Here is a 22,953-nt window from a genome sequence, read left to right on the forward strand (position 1 = left end):
TGCAAACCCTTCACTGAAACACAGAACAACTATAGTAAGACTCAATAAAAGCCATGAAAATTCAAAGGCAAAATTACAAACATTTCAGTCTTAATTCATCCTGTTGTGTACAAGCATCCCAGCACATCCTGATCCTAACATTACACAATACTGCAAGAGTAGTCAGAAGAGTTAAGAAGGGAGGGATAAATCTGGCTACTGACTAAGTGAGCGCAACTTACATTGAGTTTAACTGGCATAACAGAATATATTTGGTCCTTAAGTTCTGTATTTCCTTGTTCACTGAAGAATTATCTGAATCTTTTGCTAATATCTCAAAGATAACTTGCTCTTTTTTTCTGATGCAATACACTGGTAGCCAAAGAGTTTTCAATCAATTTAAAAAAATATTTCTAGTTAGGCAATTTTCTGTGCAGATATAAATATTTCAAAACATGCATTTCCAAGGATAGTATTTTAACAAAGCCTTTATAAAAATGCTGATGACCCAAACATTTTAGCTTAAACTTGTGTTACATGCCATTAATGTACAACACTAGTATTCATGTTTTAAAATGGATGAGATGGGAAGTCTAAAATAAAACTGGTAAAACTATGAAGAACTACTGGTAACTAAAGGAAGTTACTAATGTCTTCATTTTAGATAATTATGTAAGCAGAGCACTCATCTGGAAACCTAGCAGGCAGATAGAAGTCCTACCACCTATTCTCTGTTGAAAAGCACGTTCATTAGCATAGATGCATGCTTCTTTAAGAAATGTTTGACACCCTCTAGTGATTCCAGTTTGAATAGCAACACATGACACAATTTAAATTGTGTATGTTAATGGGTAATGTTTTAATGTTCACATCACTAGAAATACTTGAATTATTAAATGCAAACTATTGCAGAGCTTTGTATTGATGTAAGGGGACAAGTTCTCTCCATCTTCCATTAATGCCCGAGAGATTTTGCAATATAGACAGATGCTACAAAGGTCAGATTTTACCGAACTGTCACAGAAAACACTCGTCTGTTGCAACCTAAAAAACTGCATCTGTGTGTATGAAACATCCACAGCTCCCTCTTTTCACTGACTGCTGGATCCAATTGTGGCTCCTTCTCCAAGAGGTTTAAAAGAGCCCCTTTAAAGTCAGAAACTCAAATACACACTCTTGGAAACGTACATAATTGTTACTTGCCAATTAACTCCTATGGAGACTTGTATATTTCCTATTTAATGCTCTGCTCCAATGATGTATATAATGGACAGAGTAGTTGTGTTCATCTTTAAAGGTCATGCAAATGATGTTGGCAAACAGCGTAAGTGTCAGACCATTTTACTGACATGCTTTCTAAAAAGAAATAGAACTCAGTTTGCTTCCCAGCAATTATTGCACAAACAGCAGGGAAAACAGCCGCACTTATTAGTTATCTCCAACAGAAAGCTGTCCACAGATTAAAACATACACAACACTGCCCGTTAAATATATTCTCTTCTGAATTTCTAGACACTGTGTACATTTTCACCAGGAAATACCATTCCAGGATGTTTTTTCACGTTTCATCAGAAACAAGCGAAATGATTAAAATAATGAAGACAGGCTATGCTTCTAAACCAAAGAAAAAATTAATAGTCAAAAGTTGTTAAGAAGATCGAAAGGATTCTGGCTCCTCCCAAAAAAGTGTGAAAAAAGTTTTTGGATATGTTAAGCTCAAATACATCCCTGAATAAAATGTTGTCTTTTGAAAAGGAAGAGTAGAACACTCATGAGTATGAGGATACTGCCAACAAGGTATTTTCAATGCCCTCACCATCCTTGCAACATAGCTGCAGTAACCCAATTCCAGTCCTTCCATCAGGTCTTCAGCATCAACTTCATTGGACAATGTGTGTGCCTTTTTATGTTTGTGTAAGAAACAGTTCCTTACTGTAACTGTGGTTCTTCAAGATGTGATTCAGACATATAATCCATTTGGATGTGTGCGCACCCAACGCGCCAAAGCTGAAGACTTTTGCCTAGCAGTACAGGTGGTGTTCACACCTCATGGCTGTGGCCCCTCCCCTGACTATAAGAGGCAGTGCCTTTAGTTCCAAAAGCCCATGAGAGGAGACTCCGATACAGAGGGGATGGAGGGTACGTTGTGGAATACACGTCTGCATCACATCTCAAAGAACAACAGTTACAATAAGTAACCATTTCTTCTTCTTCGAGCAGATGCAGACATATATTCCACGTACATGACTCATGAGCAGTACTCCAATCCAGAGGCGGGGCTCACAGTCTACTGAAATAAGGATTACAGGACCCCCTTCCAGGGCCTGTGTCTGCAGTAATAGCAAAGTGGTCCATAAATATATGTATGGACAACTACGTGACTGTCCTGAAAATAAGTATAGAAATTTCACTGAGGAACACTATTGACGTCGCTTGTGCTCTCATGGAGTGTGCCCGTACCCGCTGAGGAGGCATAGCCGAAGCTCTCATTATTCATCTAGAAGCAGTCTATGCACAGCCTGCTTGTCCCTTCATGGGGTCCACATATGACATGAACAGGCAAGGCGAAGCACAAAACCGTTTAGTCCTGTCTAGATAAAAGGCTAGATATCACTTGACATCCAGACTATGAAGGTGCTGTTCTTCCAGAGAGGAGTGTGGCTTAGGGGAAAAAAATACGTAAATATACCACCTGATTTAGATGAAACCAAGAGACCACCTTGGATAAAAATTTTGGGTGTGGTCACAGCATTTCCTTATCCTTGGAAAACTGAAGGTAAGGCAACTCAGCCATTACGGCCTGCAACTCACACACTCTTCTTCCAAAGTGATGGCTATCAGGAATGTAATTTTCTAAGACAGAAGGAGCAGTGGACAGGATGCAGGGGGCTCAGCTGGCGGGCCCATCAGAACTGCCAAAACTATGTTTGGGTTCCACAGGGGAACCAGTTCTCGGACCAGAGGATATAAGTGGAGGAGCCCCTTCAGAAATCTCATCACCATGGCACTGGAAAAAAAAAAAAAGGACTTCCCTTGAATCGGGGGATGCAATGCTGATATTGTTGCCAAATGCACTCTCAGAGTACTGAGCATAAGGCCCAACTTCTGAAGATGCAACAGGTACTCCAAGATGTCCTGGATGGAAGCCTCAGTCGATTGGTCTGTTGGCCAAGGACCACACAGAGAATCTCTTCCATTTCACTAAGCAGGCCATCCTAGTGAAGGACCTCTGACTATTGAGATGGACTTATTGGATGGACTCTGAGCAGTGCTCTTCCTCTTCACGTAGCCAATCAGCAGCCATGCCGTGAAGTGCAAGGAGCTGACTGCAGGATGGAGAGCGCGGCTGTGGTCCTGTGTGAGCAGGTCAGGGTGGAAAGGAAGCGGTATGGGAGGCTGAGCTGACAGAGCAAGGAAGTTCAAGAACCAGCCCTGACTTGCCCATACTGGAGCAATGAGGATGATCTTGACCCAATCCGCCTTGAGCTTGAGGATGACCTGCAGAATGATCAGAATGGAGGGAAGTGTACAGAAAACCCAGGGGACATCTGCAATGGAAAGCGTTGGAGAGGGAGACCAGACTGAGGGCCCCACCCCCAGTAGCACAATAGGCGACACTTTCTGTTTTCTCTCGTTGCAAACAGGTCAATCGCAGGGATGCCCAGACTTCCCTCTAATTTTTCCAATGCATGTACAGAATGAATTTTGTTATGTGAACCAATATGGAGAGGATGTGTGACACATCACCTCCATATTGATGCACATAACAACTTTCATGTGGTGGGGGTGGGGCTAAGGGCTCAGGCTGGGGGTGAGGCTCTGTGGTGGGGTCAGGGGTTTCGGGTGCCCAGGGGCTATGGTGGAGAGAGGACTGCCCCTAGCTCTCTCTCCCCGCAGCAGCACCTGGGCTGAGGGGGCAAATGTGCCTTTCCCCTCCTGCAGCAGGGCTGGGGCTGCGGCAGAGGGACCTCTACTCCCGGCAGGTCTGGGGCTGAGGCTGCGGTATAGGCACCTCTCCCCCGGTTGCAGCAGGTCCGGGATGGGTTGGGGCTGAGGGAGGGGCACCTCTGCCGCAGCAGGTCCGGGCAGGGCCTGGGTTGGTTTGGGGCCACGAGAGAGACGCCTCTCCCCCAGCCGCAGCAGGTCCCGGCTGGGGCTGGGCCGAGGGAGGGGCACCTCTCCCCCCGGCTGCAGCAGGTCCGGAGCTGGAGGAAAGGCATCTCTCCCCACTGCAGCCCTGAGCGCCTGTGCAGTGCTTACTAGGCTGCTGTACGGCTCCGCAGCTTAGAGGGAACTTAGGCTCCACATTGCGAAGACGACCCAGAGAACACTCTCCTCCCAAGCTCCTGAGTCTGCCGCTTAAACGATTTACAAATTGAATAGCGCTCTGTAAACTGTGGGCTTTGCCAAGACTAAGCAAGCATGCGTGAGGGGGGTCACTGTCGGGGATCACCCCTCCACATGAAGGACAGTGTTTAAACCCTGATGAGAGCATCACCGGGGAACATTAAGTATCAACTTACACTATTCTAACTACTAACACTAAATACATACAATAAGCTAGGCTAAGACGAAATGTGAGGTGGTGAGACTACAACCACACAGCTCCAACTCCAGTCATGGGTGGTGAGAACGAACTGAGGGGAGGTTGGGCAGTGCCGCTTCACATAGCCTGGGGAGGGGACACAGTTATGAGGCACAAGTGCCACCCCTCTACAGATACTTCTAGGCAAAAGTCTCTGGCATACTGGGCATTCACACACCTAAGTGGAGTACACATCTGCATCTACCCAAAGAATAAAAATGTTTATGAAGTAAATCACATGGTATTCATTTGGCATTTTGTTTAATACAATCTTTGTGGTCCTTTTAGTAGGGCAAATTGGAGCCACCCGGTAAGAATTGTTATGCCTGTGCAGGAGTTAGTCTACTGCAATTCAGTTCCAGCATGCACAGAGATGGGAGATAAGAGAGGGTTGAACTGAACAATGAAACAGTATTATGTCTCCCGCCCTCTTTTCCTTTTTAATTCCCTCTTATTACAATCTGGACGACCGCCCCCATAAACTGCCACCATTATGAGAACGCATTCTGGTATAGCAGTGTAACTCTCTGACAGATTAAGGAATAACCTTTGTTGATAATTTGATTTACCGCTAATTTTGTATTTTCACTCCTTAGGAATGCTCCGAAGCCACTACACCCTTGAGATCATTATATCAGAACTGTCTTTTTTTCCAGTACTGTTTCTGACATATGTTGATCCCAGACAACCACAAACTCTATCCACTATTCTTAAATTTTGAAAGAGTTCCAGATCTATCCATGATGTTACATACTATATGAGCTCTAATAACAAAGGACAACAGGAGCAGGTATAGATGACAAGCCCAGTCAGTCTTAACACTGAATGTCCTCAATTATTGTTTAATTTCCATCCTGTTGAGTGGGTGCCACAACCATGTTAAACCCCCTCTTAATAAAAAGAACATCAGTGAGAAAACAGGGGAGGGAGGGGGGGATTACCAGTATGAAACAAAGATAAAATTACCTGTGACCTCGAATGTCAGACTGATCACATACTCCTCCTAAGGCAATCCTATGGAACTCTCGGCCCAGGGTTTTCGCAACAGATCTTCCCACGCTAGTTTTACCGACTCCAGGGGGACCCACAAAACAAAGGATGGGTCCCTTTAGGTTGTTTTTAAGTTGTCTGACAGCTAAATACTCCAAAACTCTCTTCTTCAACTTCTCCATGGCATAATGATCATTGTCCAGAAGAATTCTAGCTGCACGAATATCCAGACGATCTGTCAAGTGTCAAGCACCAAAATAAGATCAGCATAATTTCCGTTTAAAGATTAAAGCATTGTTTCTGAAATACAAAGGATAAAATTTGTTTACTATGGCCACATTTCAGACTCTTTTCTGAGAGCAGCAAAATTACAGTTTTTCCTGCCTTGAAGAATTAAGATTCACCAAAAACGCCATAAAGAAAAGGAGTACTTGTGGCACCTTAGAGACTAGCCAATTTACACCATGACAGTGTTAAAAATCAATACAATCTCCCCCTTTCCTTTTGTAAAGAAATGTGCTAAAAAGGAAGCTAGATAGATCCTGGTACTGCAATATGGAGCTTTCACCTCTAGGTCATGGGTTCGAAATCTGACCCAGCTTGGTAGCAACAGTTATATGAGACCAGTTTGGTGACCCATATAAAATGAGTTGGTCTCTGTCCAACTGTAGGGACTTGGTTATCACACATCAAAAAAAAAAAAAATCTTTATTACGGTCTTGTTGGCAATCTCAGCAGAAAGGTCCTGGGCAGCGTCTCCCAAACAGATTATTCTGGGTGGTCTCAAAAGGTTCACAACCCAGGGAAAGAAAGAAACATATATGAGATTTCTTTCAGCACATAACTATCTAGACTCGGACGTCAACGCACAAATCTTTTGAAAATACCTCCAGCCAAAACTCTATAACATTAGACATGGAGTTTAAGCTTTGGAATAGAAGCCTTACTTATTTTACCTAAAGTGCCAAATTGTTATTCAGGGGCATGACATATGCATTGGCAAATACACTACCCTCAATAGTAAATCTGACTCAAGTGTGTGAATCTAAACTACGCACATATAAACTGTTATATCCCTCGGAATGCACAAATACAGGCAACTGCAGATGCAAATGATGGTTTATACGTTCACTCAATTCCAGCAACATTTGAAAATGCATTGAAACTCTAAAATGAACAAAGGCACATCCTGATCTTGCTCTAAGTGGAGTCAATGACAGAATCCCTCAATCAAAACAGATAGCCAAGGCAATGACTGATTTTTAAATTAAGTATCATATACATAATCTTACATCTACACCCAAGTTGTACTCAGCCACATGAGATTCAGGCAGTTTTACCTCCAGAATAATTTTCAATAAAAGGAATAAACCAGGCCCTGAATAAATAAGGCCCTGACTGTGCTTTTACTTACGCCAACACAAACTAAGAGTAATTTCAATTAAGTCAATGAAATAACAGCAGTATAAAACCAAAGATGGCAGAAGGAAGAGTCCTCTGGAAAGCTTTTAGGGTGTGTGTAGGATGTTTTTTTCCTGTAATGCTTTTACCTTAAGAATAAACGTGCTTACTTAGAAAGTGCTGTGTGGTAACTTGTAACTGCTGGCAATACACTGTTCATAGCCCTCGGAGAGAAAGCAAAGCATGGATCTGGCCTTCAGACAGAATGACTTGCTGGTGATGTCACAGTGTAAGGCAGGGAGCTGTGCAGCCTTAAACCTTCAGGTCAGAAGGGACAGCAGTGGGACAAGTGTCCCTAAACAGAAACACGTGATGACAGGAGACCTTAGACCTGAATGGGAACTATTGGAGTGGACCAAGAATTTGGGGGAGGATGGAGAGGTGGAAGATGCAAGTACAGTTATCCTGAAACTATGACACTCAGAAACAAACGAAGATGGAAAAAGCAGGAGGGACCATTCCAGAAGTGACAAATAAATGTCAAAGATTTTACAGCACTTGCTTTCTACTAGACATAGGCCTGATCTAGGACATCCTTATCCATATCTAACTTCCCCATGTGAAGAGATTTGGACCAAATCCAGGATTTTGCATGGAGCCCACCTCTACTATCTACCTCCAGTGACCTTGGGCTATAAGCTGTTAAACTCTCTTGAGCAGAACAAGATTCAGCAGGTTGGACAGAATGCCTCCAATTATTACCAACTTGTTTTAGGATGCATTAGCGATTCAACAATCAGTACTCTGCCCACCCCAGTTCTGAGCTAATGGCCTACATTGTTAAAGGCTGAAAATGGTGTATTGCAGCTGCCACCTTTTAAGAGAGATAAATTGGAGAGCCTGACCAGTTATCATCATTAAATTCCACTTTATGTAAGAGTTGAGATTTTACTCCAGTTTCCTGGCCAAATTCCAGACAGCTCCATTTGAATGGTGCATGAAGAGATTCCTTACATATCCCATGCCTATTTCACAGTAATGTGTTAACATTTATAAACCACTGAGTTCCTTGGACAAAAGCTGACATATAAGTATTATTATTGGCATGAAAAGCAAAGAGGCAACAACTGGAGAAAAAGCCAGAGAGAATATCTTCTGACAAAGTGCAGCGTTGCCACAGAAAGTGTTTTGACCATGGGCAAATAAATGTGTCAGTTCTGAGATACTATATATACACCACATATTCCCTTATGATGAAAAATATTTTACATTTAAAATGCATATACATTCTCTTTAAGAACCACGTGACATTTTCTTAAAAAGCCACCACGGTATTGAGCCATTAAAGAGGCAAAAATACTAGTATAATTGTATTTCTCAGGTTTCTAATACACTCCTGTGAATGTGTTACAGTGCATATAGGCACAGGATGTATGTGTACATACAGTACACTGCATGCCTGGATTGCAAAGCCAGCACATTTGTCCAAGCCATCTCCAGCATGGTGTCATTTTGAAAAGTAGAGAAGTAACAGATGTAGTTAAGCATTTCATCAGCAGAATTGAGAGACTCCTGTGGCTCAGATTGTAAATAAACTTCAAACAACACAGCATGCTTTGAAAACATTTATATTCCCAGGCAACTATTAAATATGAAAAAATCAGAGTACTGTATAGTAACATCAATAATGTAGTGAGATGTAGGGTTGTATAGTGTCAAAGTAAATGCAAGTTGATCGTGGTAGCTGAAAGAACCTTGCTAAGGGTATGTCTTCACTACCTGCCAGATCGACAGGCAGCGCTCGATCCAGCGGGGATCGATTTAGCGTGTCTAGCCTAGACGCGATAAATCAACCCCTAAGCGCTCTCCCATCGACTCCTATACTCCAGCGCCGCAAGAGGTGTAGGCAGAGTCAATGTGGAAGCGGCAGCAGTCGACTCACCATGGTGGAAACACCATGGTAAGTCGATCTAAATATGTCGACTTCAGCTACATTATTCATGTACCTGAAGTTGCGTAACTTAGATCGATCCCCCCCCATGTAGACCAGGGCTTAGTATTTTTTTCAATTTAGTTTTCGAACCACAAGTTTTTATTTAGAAAGATAAATTTATATTGCAACTGAAATTGTTCTTTTCTAGTTTTCAGTTGACTAACTTTCAGTCACTCTGTATTTAAAAACTAGATGAAATCACTACAAAGAACAACATATATATCACTCATACTAAAATATCCACTCTGGGCACTAGCCCCATCAGTGTCATCAGCCCAACTTTGTGAATGCATTAGCTGAAAGCTGCTGTAGAATCAGCAAATGGAGCACAGAACTCTAACCTACTAAAACATTTATTAGTAGAAATACTCTATATTCAGCTGAGCAATTCAAAGCAAACTCTCAGGACTTCAGAAGATCAGAACATAAGAAAGGCCATACTGGGTCAGACCAATGGCCCATCTAACCTAATATTCTGTCTTCCAACAGTAGTCAGTGCCAGATGTTTCAGAGGGAATGAACAATTTATTGAGTGATCCATCCCCTGTGCACCTTTACAGAGTATTTACTGTACACTCCCTTTTTCCCAATGTAGACTGAAAATATAATATTTGCTCAACACAGACAATTAATTTTAAAGTGCCTCGATCCAAAACAGACTCTGAGAGGCTGACTTTTAAGGCTATGTCCACACTATGAGTTAGAGGTGCGATTCCCATTCTCACGTACACATGCTCAGACTCTCTCTCATCGAGCTAGTGCAGTTATAAACAGCAGTATGGCAACGGTAGTATGGATAGCGGCAGCAGAGGCATGGCTTACCCATACCAACTACTTACCCACCAGTTTCAGGCAGGTCTGCACTCAGCACATGCCTCCACTGCTGCTGCCAGTGGCACCACGGCTAAACTATACTCATGCTAATGCAACTATCTGTACACGAGCAGGGGAACTCATATCCCTAGCTCACAGTGTAGACGTGGCCTTTGCATTGCAGTCTCAAACTACTGGAATAAACTAACTAACTGTTTCACTTTAACAGGCATCAGCAATGTCTAGGTTTTAGAAACTTTTGATCTCTTGAGTAACACTGTCAACACCAAAAAAGCTGAATGATTTTCTGATGTTTTAACTATGAACAGCTGATGCAACAGTTTCTGCCTACAATAATGCTACCATGTTTAACAGCATGTAAATTAGCATGTATTGTAACACGGTTCACCTAAGCCATGAGTGACCCACATTCTGCTGTTTATACCACACAGAACATGTTCTGGAGTAAGACTGTCAACTGTTCTCCTATTGGAACCCTGATGAAAACAAGATATACATCACATGGAGCTCTCTCAGTAACCAAATATTTAAATAAAAATTCAGAAAGGAAACAGATTTCTTTGTCAAACTTCTGAGAGGTTCCTACAAAAATGTTGAAACACAATTACGTTACAAAACAGTAGAAACTACCTTGTCAGGCTTCATTTAAATCAGTGGCTCTCAACCTTTCCAGACTACTGTACCCCTTTCAAGAGTCAGATTTGTCCTGCATACCCCCAAGTTTCACCTCATTTAAAAACTACTTTCTTACAAAATCAGAAACAAAACAAAAAAAAAAAAGGGTCCCAGCACACTATTACTGAAAAATTACTTACTTTCTCATTTTTACCATAGAATTATAAAATAAATCAGTTTGAATATAAATATTGTACTTACATTTCACTGTATAATATATAGAGTAGTATAAACAAATCATTGTCTGTATGAAATTTTAGTTTGTACTCACTTTGCTAGTGCTTTTTTTTGTAGCCTGTTGTAAAACTAGGCAAATATCTAGATGAGTTGATGTACCTGCTTGAAGACCCCTACGCATCCCTGGTTGAGAACCACTGATTTAAATAATAGACCTATTTCCTCAGCTGTTTGCATATCTTCAGTGGTGCTTAAAGCAACAAGGAGACACACAAGGCAAAACCACATTGGCTTCAGTTCTTCATAAAGAAGTCATCTGGTCTAAAGTTTTGCTGTTTTGGGGTGGGAGGGGTTGTTTAAGGAAAATGAGTGAGTGCCAAATGTAAATTCATTAAACAGGCAGAACAGAATATGCTGTAAATTTCTAAGAGAATATCAACAATAATCACTTAAAAAAATTAACCTACATGCTTTAATGACTTTACAATGTGAAAAATCTAAGGAAAAACAAAATACATGACATCAATAAAAAAAAAAAAATTAGGCAGCGATCAGATCAAATCCTTTCGCTCCGTGATCCTCTAATCATCATTTTCCTGATGTACATGTGAATTACATTTATATTTCATAGCCACTTGATTCGTTTTACCGGGTTAAGAATAATTTATTTTAAAAACCAAATTAGCACATTAATGTTATTTCTGCTATCAGACCATGCAACAAGAATTTACAAGACAGACCCAGTTAGGTACCACAGTATTTAATTGTCAGATACTTTTCCTGGAATTTCTCTATGACAGACAATCAGCACCAAAGAAGGTCTAACATGCATTTACCTTTTGTACTTTTGTTCCATGGAAGTTCCACCATTAGTTCCAAATAATTTCTGGTCAAGGCATATTCTGGCATTGATGGAGGCATTTTCTTTAATCTGAAAGTACATATATTTAGTAGATGTGTGTATCAAAGAGATAGTAAGTTTGAGCTGAGAGTTTTTCCTCCTGCCACAAAATCTGTATCTGGTACATGGAGGTCCACAGCATTCCTATTTACTACACTGAAACTCTTAATGCTAAGAAATGAAGCAGAGTACTGTTGCATGAATTATAAGATTGTGGGAGGGGTTTCTGATTTGGGACTGAACTGGAAAAACCTGAACAACGTTTCAGTTCGATTCTAACCAAAACTGAAATATCACACACTTTCGCAGAAAGTAAACCAAAACAAAACAACCCAACATTTTTGTTTAGTCTTCAGCTTTAAAAAAAAAAAAAAAAAAAACCAACCACCTTTTTTGTTTTTAAATGAATATAGCTAAATTTCTAAATGAAACATTGTTTCAAAATGGTTACAGTTATTTATTTCGACTATTTTTTTTTATATATTTTTTTAAAGCGAAAGCTATTTGTCAAATTCCACCTGAATTTGCAAATAGTTATGATGCCCCCGGAAATGTATTTTCTAACAAATTTAATATTTACCAAAATAATTCACCCAGACTTATTGTGAGTCATGCATGAAAACAGCATCTTTGTGTAACTAGCACAAACCCAAGCAGAGGCTCTCTCTCATATTTACATTACATTACATTGATGAGAAATCTCAGAAAAAAAAATATTAACCAGACGTGCCATATTGCTGAAGGTGTCAAAAAAGTCTCTAGTGTTTATGCACCACCTGTGCCCAATAGTCAGGTACCTCCCTGAGCCAAGACTGGGCAGTAGTACTATCACTAGATATTCTTTTATCTCTGTTTTTCAAGACCTCACTAACATATACCCATCCTGAATCTGTTCTTGAATAGCTGCAGCGATGGAGCCTTGATCATCTTTCTTGGCACCTATTCTACTGCACATCTTTGAAAAAAAAAAATAATAATTCACCTGAATCTAGTTCAAAATCTTCTATTATTAGCTGTATGCAGGTCCAAATGGAATGCAGATGCAACTTAGTAGCTGTACCTCTAAGTAACGGACTGTGAGCAAAAAATCGGGTTGTCAGACATGTCACCAACTGAGGTATTTTACCCACAATTCTTTCTGGAGTGTGCAAAAATGCAGGTGCAAAAAAAAAAAAAAAAAAAAGAGGCAGAACATCAGCCCTTTAGAAATGTACCCTGAAAAGTTTCCATCCTTATTTCTACCTTAATGGATTTTTATTTATGTATCATTTTTATCTATAACCTTATTGAAATGATAGCAAGCTGTTAACCACTGCATTTTCTTTATCTACTAATTAATTTAGAAACCTCAAGTATGACTGCTCAGAGCTCCGGTATGAAACTGCAGAAAAACCTGAGAGTCTCTGGATTAAGTTTAGAAGTGTGAGCAACAAGGGTGATGCTGTGGTGGGAGTCTGCTATAGATCACCAGACCAGGAGGATGAGGTGGATGAGGCTTTCTTCGGGCAACTAACGGAAGTTACTAGATCGCAGGCCCTGGTTCTCATGAGAGACTTCAATCACCCTGATATCTGCTGGGAGAGCAATATAGTGGTGCACAGACAATCCAAGAAGTTTTTGGAAAATGTAGGGAACAATTTCCTGGTGCAACTACTGGAGGAACCAACCAGGGGCTGTTATCCTCTTGACCCGCTGCTCACAAACCGGGAAGAATTAGTAGGGGAAGCTAAAGTGGATGGGAACCTGGGAGGCAGTGACCATGAGATGGTCGAGTTCAGGATCCTGACACAAGGAAGAAAGGAGAGCAGCAGAATACGATCCCTGGACTGCAGAAAAGAACTGATGGGCAGGATCCCCTGGGAGAATAACATGAGGGGGAAAGGAGTCCAGGAGAGCTGGCTGTATTTTAAAGAATCCTTATTGAGGTTACAGGAACAAACCATCCCGATGTGTAGAAAGAATAGTAAATATGGCAGGTGACCAGCTTGGTTTAACAATGAAATCCTTGCTGATCTTAAACACAAAAAAGAAGCTTACAAGAAGTGGAAGATTGGACAAGTGACCAGGGAGGAGTATAAAAATATTGCTCAGGCATGCAGGAGTGAAATCAGGAAGGCCAAATCACACCTGGAGCTGCAGCTAACAAGAGATGTTAAGAGTAACAAGAAGGGTTTCTTCAGGTATGTTAGCAACAAGAAGAAAGTCAAGGAAAGTGTGGGCCCCTTACTGAATGAGGGAGGCAACCTAGTGACAGAAGATGTGGAAAAAGCTAATGTACTCAAAGCTTTTTTTGCCTCTGTCTTCACGAACAAGGTCAGCTCCCAGACTACTGCACTGGGCAGCACAGCATGGGGAGGAGGTGACCAGCCCTCTGTGGAGAAAGAAGTGGTTCTGGACTATTTAGAAAAGCTGGACGAGCACAATTCGATGGGGTCGGATGCGCTGCATCTGAGAGTGCTAAAGGAGTTGGTGGATGTGATTGCAGAGCCATTGGCCATTATCTTTGAAAACTCTTGGCGATCGGGGGAGGTCCCAGATGACTGGAAAAAGGCTAATGTAGTGCCCATCTTTAAAAAAAGGGAAAGAGGAAGATCGAGGGAGCTACAGGCCAGTCAGCCTCACCTCAGTCCCTGGAAAAATCTTCGGAGCAAGTCCTCAAGGAATCAATTCCGAAGCACTTAGAGGAAAGTGATCAGGAACAGTCAGCATGGATTCACCAAGGGCAAGTCATGCCTGACTGATCTAATTGCCTTCTATGACGAGATAACTGGTTCTATGGATGAGGGGAAAGCAGTGGATGCGTTATTCCTTGACTTTAGCAAAGCTTTTGATACGGTCTCCCGCAGTATTCTTGCCAGCAACTTAAAGAAGTATGGGCTGGATGAATGGACTACAAGGTGGATAGAAAGCTGGCTAGATCAGTGGGCACAATGGGTAGCGATCAGTGGCTCCATGTCTAGTTGGCAGCCAGTATCGAGCGGAGTGCCCCAAGGGTCGGTCCTGGGGCCAGTTTTGTTCAGTATCTTCATAAATGATCTGGAGGATGGCGTGGACTGTACCCTCAGCAAGTTTGCTGAGGACACTCGACTGGGAGGAGCGGTAGGTACGCTGGAGGGTAGGGATAGGATACAGAGTGCCCGAGACAAATGGGAGGATTGGGTCAAAAGAAATCTGATGAAGTTCAACGAGGACAAGTGCAGAGTCCTGCACTTAGGATAGAAGAATCCCATGCACCGTTACAGACTAGAGACCGAATGGCTTGGCAGCAGTTCTGCAGAAAAGGACCTAGGGGTTACAGTGGACGAGAAGCTGGATATGCGTCAACAGTGTGCCCTTGTTGCCAAGAAGGCTAACGGCATTTTGGGATGTATATATAGGGGTATTGCCAGCAGATCGAGGGACATGATCGTTCCCCTCTATTCAACATTGGTGAGGCCTCATCTGGAATACTGTGTCCAGTTTTGGGCCCCACACTATAAGAAGGATGTGGAAAAATTGGAAAGCATCCAGCGGAGGGCAACAAAAATGATTAGGGGACTGGAACACATGACTTATGAGGAGAGGCTGAGGGAACCGGGATTGTTTAGTCTCCAGAAGAGAAGAATGAGGGGGGATTTGATAGCTGCTTTCAGCTACCTGAAAGGGGGTTCCAAAGAGGATCTAGACTGTTCTCAGTGGTAGCAGATGACAGAACAAGGAGAAATGGTCTCAAGTTGCAGTGCAGGAGGTTTAGGTTGGATATTAGGAACAACTTTTTCACTAGGAGGGTGGTGAAGCACTGGAATGCGTTACCTAGGGAGGTGGTGGAATCTCCTTCCTTTGAGATTTTGAAGGTCAGGCTTGACAAAGCCCTGGCTGGGATTATTTTGTTGGGGATTGGTCCTGCTTTGAGCATGGGGTTGGACTAGATGACCTCCTGAGGTCCCTTCCAACCCTGATATTCTGTGATTCTATGATTGTAATTTCCTATTTTAATAAAGAGAAATAGATGCCTAGAAGCCAAAAGTGTTCCACAGTACAGTGTCTTTCAAAGTTCAGGTCACGACCCAGTACTGAGCTGTGGCATGTAAGGCACTGGGTCGCCTTGCTCAGCAACCAGGGATCCTAGCAGCTCTGGTCAGCACCACTGACTAGGACATTAAAAGTCCCGTCGGTGGTGCTGCCCAGCTAAGGCAGGGTAGGGCCTACCTGTGCCAACACCGTGTTGCGCCCCAGAAGCAGCCAATGGGGGGCCACGGGGCTCCACGTGCTGCCCCCGCCCCGAGCACCGGCTCCGCACTTGCTGAGGGGGGCAGTGCCTGTGGGTGAAAGCTGCACGGAGCCGCTTGCGCGCCTCCTCCTAGGAGCTGGACCTCCTGCTAGCTTCTTCTGGGGTGCAGCATGGTCCGTGGTGCCAGTACAGGCAGGAAGTCTGCCTCTGCCCCCGGCTGCACCGCTGACCAGGAGCTGCTGGAGCTAAGTCCACACCCCAATCCCCTGCCCCAGCCCTGAGACCTCCCCAAACCTGGAACCCCTTCCTGATCCCCAAATCCCTCATCCCCAGCCCTACCCCAGAGCTTGCACCACCAACCCAGAGCCCTGACCCCCTCCAGCACCCCAACCCCCTGCTCCAGCCCTGAGCCCCCCCCAACCCCAGAGTCCCTCCCACACCCCAAACCCCTCATCCCCAGCTCCACTGGATCACGGGCATCAACAATTTTCTTCAACTGGTTCCCCAGAAAAAAAGTTTGAAAACCACTGCCCGACTAGATAGAGTACTTGACTGGGACTCAGGAGACCTAGATTCCAATCCCAGATTGTCCACTGGCCTGCTAGGTGACTTTGGGTAAGTCACTTCACCTCTCCTTGCCTCCTTTTCTCCACTATAAAAGGAGGATAATGAGACTTGCCTTCATTGTAAAGTAAAGTAGTGAGATCTCCTGATGAAAAGTATTATATGTGAGTATTATAGGACAGGCTTGTGGCATCAGCTATTATTAAGGCCTGCCTCAACACTTACAATTATAGGAGATTTAAAGTCAATTAATAAACATTTGAAAACCTCAATATATTACAGAGATTTTATCACCTACCTTTTTATTTCTTTTACACAAACTTTAAGAGCTTGCTCTGGCATACTGGATGTTCTAATTTTCTTTTCTAGCATGACAATGTCATCATGATCTTCATCCTCCTCTTCATCTTCTGCAGTCCCTGGAATGTGACCGATCCTCCGAATAGGACGAATAGCTACAACCTAAGAAGCGGAAAACAGAAGCACAGAATGGCGCACAAATATCTTTTGGAAAATAAGCTGTGGCTTAAACTGAAGTCAACGGCTTGATGCATAATTTATTGGGTGACGTTGTTTGGCTTATCTTACACTGAAAGTCAGACTAGATAGATAGCTATAATGGTCTCTTCTAGTATTAAAAATCTTTGACTTTATTAACCTGTTCTAAATATGATCTCATGATTATTAAAGTAAAGAAACATATTTCTCTTACGGTACCTGTTTACAAAAATACACTAATTAACCAGCCATACCTATTGGATACTAGAAAACAAGAAAGAAATTTGAAGGTGTTATTAATTATAGTTTTAAAAGCTTTGCATTATAGCACACAGTAATAATTGAATAAGACTAATCTTCACAGTGAGTAAATAGGGCTCTTACTTTTTACCCCTCAATTCCCATAAAAGTAATTGTTCATCATTAAACATGGTTGTATATATACTACACATGATCATAGCTCATAGAGCCGAGATGTGATCAGACTACCATGTTTTGGAAAACTACAGGTCTCAATGCTTGTTTCACTCATGTATAAAACACCCATTTCAGAAGTAACAATTTTATTCTCATACTTTTGGATAATTAAGGTCACATTCTGAAAGAGGCCTCAACATGAGTTTTAAAACTGTACTCAATTTTTCACTTTTAAAGTTTTAGATAGTGGAAACAGAATTTGCACACGCAAATTGGGTCATGATATGATTCTGTTGTTTAAGCCAATTTGTTTTTTTTAAATGGATGTCAAATGTGCTTAAAGCCTTTGCTTAGGTGCTTTAATATAGATTAGAAAAAATCTAAATAAATAGCCATCTTGTACAGAATATGGGATTTGGATGTTTTATACAGGTTATTACCTGGATATGAAAAATTATGGTCACAGAAATTAAATGTGAATGATTGTGGGTTCAAATTTAGGTGTCATTTTTGAAAATGAGACCCTATATTTAATTAAATTATTCATCTCTGCCAAACCATGGAGTGTACTTGAGAAGCCGTATTTAAAAGTCCATACCCTTTTATCATCATCCTGTTTGCGTTTTCTGGTTTTCTGAAGCAGCTTCAGGCCTTCAATCTGTCTAACAAGCAATGGTATAGTCATCTTGAATCGCTCCTCCAGGCTAACAGCATCTAAAATCTGACAGCAGAAAATGAGAGTGAAAACAGTTAACAGTATTTCTCTGTACCATTTAGAGGATAGTCTATAAGTAATGATAGCACACAGATTTTCTCTCGGTTAATGATGCATTGTTATCAGAGTTCTGAAGTAGACAGTTTGCAAAAAAAAATATGAAAGCAGTTTTTAGTAACAGCAGAGTGGAATATAAGGCTCCTATCTCAGATGTGTGAAATGACTTCAGAGTTTGGGTTGTGCTTTGTGTTTGTTGTTAAGAAGGCCACAAAAGCAACTGGAAGCACACAGTGTAAGAGGTGAACAAGGAAAGTAGACAATACATAATGTGTATGTTTACACAGCAGCTGGGAAGATGTTTCCCAGCACAAGCAGACAGACATGCATAGCTCTGCTCAAACTAGCATGCAAAAAAATAGAGCAGCAGGGACAGCAGAGGTGGCTGCTTGAGTTACCCATCCAAAAACAATCCTGCCCAACCCCCTGCGTACATACTCGGGTAACTAGCCTAAGCCACCCCACAAGCTACTGAGGCCACTCAGCTATTTTTAGCACTTTATCTTGAGTAGAGCTATGCATGTCTGTCTGCCTAAGATGGAAAGCATCATCCCAGCTACTGTGTAGACATAAACAATGAAAGTAGAGGAAACCTTCAAAAAAAGAGAGACAAGGGCAGTGTTGCTAGTTGAAATAACTGTGTATTTAATACCTTATTTTCTTTTGCTGACAGGTACCTGCTTTAAGGAAATTCCCAGAGAAAAGGCAGCGAAATTTCTGGCACAATTCTATGTTACCAAGTTTTAAACACACAACTGAAAAGGTTCAAAGGGCACTATAATTCTAAGGCTAGCATCAAAAGACTTCTACTAATTACTCTGGCATGGCTATGGAACTGGAAGAAAAGGAAAACTGCTCTTATCCTGCCTCTCTTTTTAATGTGCCTCATTAATGAGGTGCATATCCTGCAGCAAACCAGTATCAGCAGTCATTTCTCAATTATTAAACCTGGAGGAAGGACTTAGCCTTCTGAGAAAAACCACGAGATAGATGATCCCTTCCTTCTCCAGCAGTCTCAGAAACCCCTCCTTCTCTCCTCTGGTTTCTTTTCCAATCGCATTTATTACTTCATTTTCATTTTGAATTCCAAGTCTGTTCACACTGATCATGTGCATGTTTGGGCACCACATCTCTTATTAGGCAATCAAAGCTTATAATGGCTTGCTGCCACCCCAAGACAGGACTTGCAACGTTGGCAGGATTAAAAATGCAGAGATTTACTAATCTGCACAGATTACTAAACAGCTAGGGGGGTGGCAATGAAGACAACCATGGGCCAATTAGGAGTTCCTATCCCCACACTCAGCAATGCCCTGAAATACATTTAATATCCTCCTCCCCTTCCTGCTGGAGCTGGGTCACTAGGAAAGGTGGGGCCAAGCTCTCACTGCTCCTTCAGGCATACTAAAGCCAAAGAAGTACAAGTAACATGACTGCTAGTCTGAAACAGGCAGGTGGATTTCTGAAAAGCCACCTTTTCTACAATCTTTTTGGTGCTGTCTCCTACTCTATGCTTCCCACTGCATTCAGATGGCCAGGAAGCAAGTAAAAGACAGCTGTTGGCTCCCTCCATCGACTCTACTTGCAATGACAACTGTAGGGAGCAGAGCTAAGGACTGCCCTATCTTTCCTTTGCACAAGAACCAGCTGCACTCTGTCCTTCAACTTCAGATCAGTAACTGGACTCCTATTTGGCCTGCCATGAGAGCAGAGAAAGTCTGGCCCTGTCTCACATAGGAGGAGGAACAGCACAATCAGTAACCCAGCTAAACTAGGCCCGAGGCCAACATGGTGTTGATTTATCATCATGACTGTCACGTGAAATACACCAGCCAGCCCATGGCAGTACAAGCAAAACCTTGTTACTCAGCCCTTCAGTAAACAGAACACATTTGTTTGAGTGATTATGAAGTTACCTAGTAGTGGATTGAACTGTAAGTACTAAACCCTTGGTTCCCCTGGAAGTTTAAGGCAGAAGTATACAGTACCTGCAGCTTTTCTTGGTTGGTTGTGCGGATGATTGAAGTCAGTACATCTGGTAAAGCTTCTCTAGGCAGATTGTCTAAAAGATGTCTCAGCTTAGCAACTGCAGGGACAGACATATCCAACATTTCAACCAGCTGTAAGGAGGAAACAAGAAAGTGAGAATAATTTTCAGTATTCCCTGGTGTTTCTTTATGTGGAAAAAAAAAAACAAAAAAAAAAAAAACAGTTGTCCAGATTTTATTATTAAGGTGAACATCCACAAACTGAGAAATAATTGCATCTTTGAAAGGAAGAGATTTCTATTTGCATAACCAAAACAGCACTTTTAAACACTCAGCAAAAAGAACTAAAAGGCATTAAATTAACCCCATCTACCAGGACTGTCAAAACTTCAGTTTCTTTGCTTGCTTGTTTGAGACTGTCAAGGTTCCTTCCTCACTCTGAACTCTAGGGTGCAGATGTGGGGACCTGCATGAAAAACCCCCTAAGCTTATTTTTACCAGCTTAGGTTAAAACTTCCCCAAGGTACAAACTATTTTACCTTTTGCCCTTGGACTTTATTGCTGCCACCACTGAGCGTCTAACAGGGAAAGAGCCCGCTTGGAAATGTCTTTCCCCTAAAAATCCTCCCAAACCCTACACCCCCTTTCCTGGGGAAGGCTTGATAAAAGTCCTCACCAATTTGCATAGGTGAACACAGACCCAAACCCTTGGATCTTAAGAACAATGAAAAAGCAATCAGGTTCTTAAACGAAGACTTTTAATTGAAGAAAAAGTAAAAGAATCACCTCTGTAAAATCAGGATGGTAAATACCTTACAGGGTAATCAGATTCAAAACATAGAGAATCCCCCTACGCAAAACCTTAAGTTACAAAAAGACACAAAAACAGGAACATACCTTCCATTCAGCACAGCTTCTTTTATCAGCCATTTAAACAAAACAGAATCTAACGCATATCTAGCTAGATTACTTACTAAGTTCTAAGACTCCATTCCTTTTCTGTTCCTGGCAAAAACAACACACAGACAGAGAGAACCTTTGTTTCTCCCCCGCTCCAGCTTTGAAAGTATCTTGTCTCCTCATTGGTCATTTTGGTCAGGTGCCAGCGAGGTTATCCTAGCTTCTTAATCCTTTACAGGTGAAAGGGTTTTTCCTCTGGCCAGGAGGGATTTTAAAGGTGTTTACCCTTCCCTTTATACTTATGACAGAGACAGACTAGGCCTGATGCTGCTTAACTTGTGAAATTTAACAAGATCACAGCCTAGGTGCTGCAGTTAAATAATCCCAGGCATTTTAGTAGTGCTGTGCATCGGAGCTATGTAAATCTTAAATGCACCTTAATATAATAGGTTCTGACGGAACAAACTTGACTATTGACCCTAAATATTATTATAGTTCTTAGTGCTTTCCTCAACCTCTTTTATTCAGTGTTAGAAAGGAAGAAAGCACAAAAACTCTCCCATTCACATTGTACCAGATCTTCTTGATCCCATAAAATGTGATTAGAACAGTTATGATACTTTCTCTGACATCTCAGATTTGTGCATCCCTCAGACAAAATAATATTTATGTAGTTTTTTTGTTTGATTTTTATTTTTGTTTTTTATGGTTAAGGGGCAGTACCTTAACCAGACTTTTAATAATATTCTCGTTACAAATAGAACAACTTAAAGCTTACCCCGACACATGACAATAGTCAAGTTTGTTCCGTCAGAACTATTATATTAAGGTGCATTTAAGATTTACATAGCTCCGATGCACAGCACTACTAAAATGCCTGGGATTATTTAACTGCAGCACCTAGGCTGTGATCTTGTTAAATTTCACAAGTTAAGCAGCATCAGGCGTGGTCAGCACTTTGGTAGAAGACAAAAGAACGCAAAAGTGCTGCAAGCAGTACTCTCAGCAATTTGGTTACTGGCACTCTTGAGTGAACTGAACCAGCACTCCAGTTTGGCAATATTGAGTACTATATTCCTGGTAAGTGACATCTTTTGAATGAGATATAAAATAAAATTTCTGATTATTTGTGGTCACTAAGAGTTCCATTACACTTTCTGCTGGGCATCGAATGGCAGGTCTGGGTTTCCAACATGGAAGTCCTGGAGAAGTCCGATTTTGTCAGCATCAAGGCTCATTTGATCTGCACCCACTTGAGACAGACTGGCCACACAGTTCGTATGCCTGAGACCCATTTATCAAAACAATTCTTGTATACCAAATTAAGCTCTGGCAATCGTAAGCATGAAGGGCCAATGAAATGCTTCAAAGACACCCTGAAATAAAATCTGTGCGAACAAAAATTTCTGACTCGACCTTTGAGCAACTGGCGATTGATCGTATTGCATGGTACCATGCAACAAGGATGCATGTCCATGACTTTGAGAAGAATTCTGTTGAGCAGCTGGAAATACAGAGCCAGGCATAAAAACAGTGTGCAACTCACGCACTACAACTAGGCAAATGACTGTGGCCAGTGTGGTAAATTCTGTTCTTCTTGAATCGATCTATGGAATCACCCAAAGACCCATTAGTACAAACTAGGATTGTCAATGTCGTCCTTGAAATCAAGATGACCAGCATCATCAACACCACCACCACCATCACCACCACACCTTTTGCAAGACATTATGCATATGCTACCAACAGGGTTGGCATAAGAACAGAAATTGATTCTACAGCTTTACTATCAAAGATTTATTATTTATCCAGTGTCTGGAAGTGTAGTAGGCTCCTTCACAGAATACAAAGAAGACACAGTCCCCGCCTCAGAGAGTTTACAATCTAAATTCAGTAAAAAATTAAACAGAGGAAAGGGATAAACATACAAGCAAGTGAAGTATATCATGTGTCTTGTTATTGCATAATTTTGGGAGGTGAAAGACTACATGTTTAGTTCTGCTCTTTTCTTTCTGCTCGTCTGCTTCTTCTAGCCATGTGTCCAAGATCCACACCCCGCCTCTTTTAAA

At 41.8% G+C, this 22,953-nt stretch overlaps 1 protein-coding gene across 4 annotated transcripts in view; it reads right to left on the minus strand.

The window, feature by feature from the left end:
* Positions 1 to 22,953, minus strand: part of LONP2 (lon peptidase 2, peroxisomal) — a 114,594-nt gene that overhangs the window by 86,631 nt on the left and 5,010 nt on the right. For all 4 annotated transcript variants that reach the window (XR_012154484.1, XR_012154483.1, XM_073307718.1 and 1 more), the window contains exons 3-7: positions 19,985 to 20,116; positions 17,823 to 17,945; positions 16,608 to 16,771; positions 11,471 to 11,565; positions 5,531 to 5,789 (exon numbers count right to left, since the gene is read on the minus strand). Coding sequence is in view for 2 of the 4 variants with exons in the window: in XM_073307718.1 (XP_073163819.1) it covers positions 5,531 to 5,789; positions 11,471 to 11,565; positions 16,608 to 16,771; positions 17,823 to 17,945; positions 19,985 to 20,116 (773 nt within the window). In the remaining 2 variants the exon portion in view is untranslated. The remainder of the gene's footprint in view (positions 1 to 5,530; positions 5,790 to 11,470; positions 11,566 to 16,607; positions 16,772 to 17,822; positions 17,946 to 19,984; positions 20,117 to 22,953) is intronic.

This window comes from Lepidochelys kempii, chromosome 12 (assembly GCF_965140265.1).
Source record: "Lepidochelys kempii isolate rLepKem1 chromosome 12, rLepKem1.hap2, whole genome shotgun sequence".
NCBI lineage: Eukaryota > Metazoa > Chordata > Testudines > Cheloniidae > Lepidochelys > Lepidochelys kempii.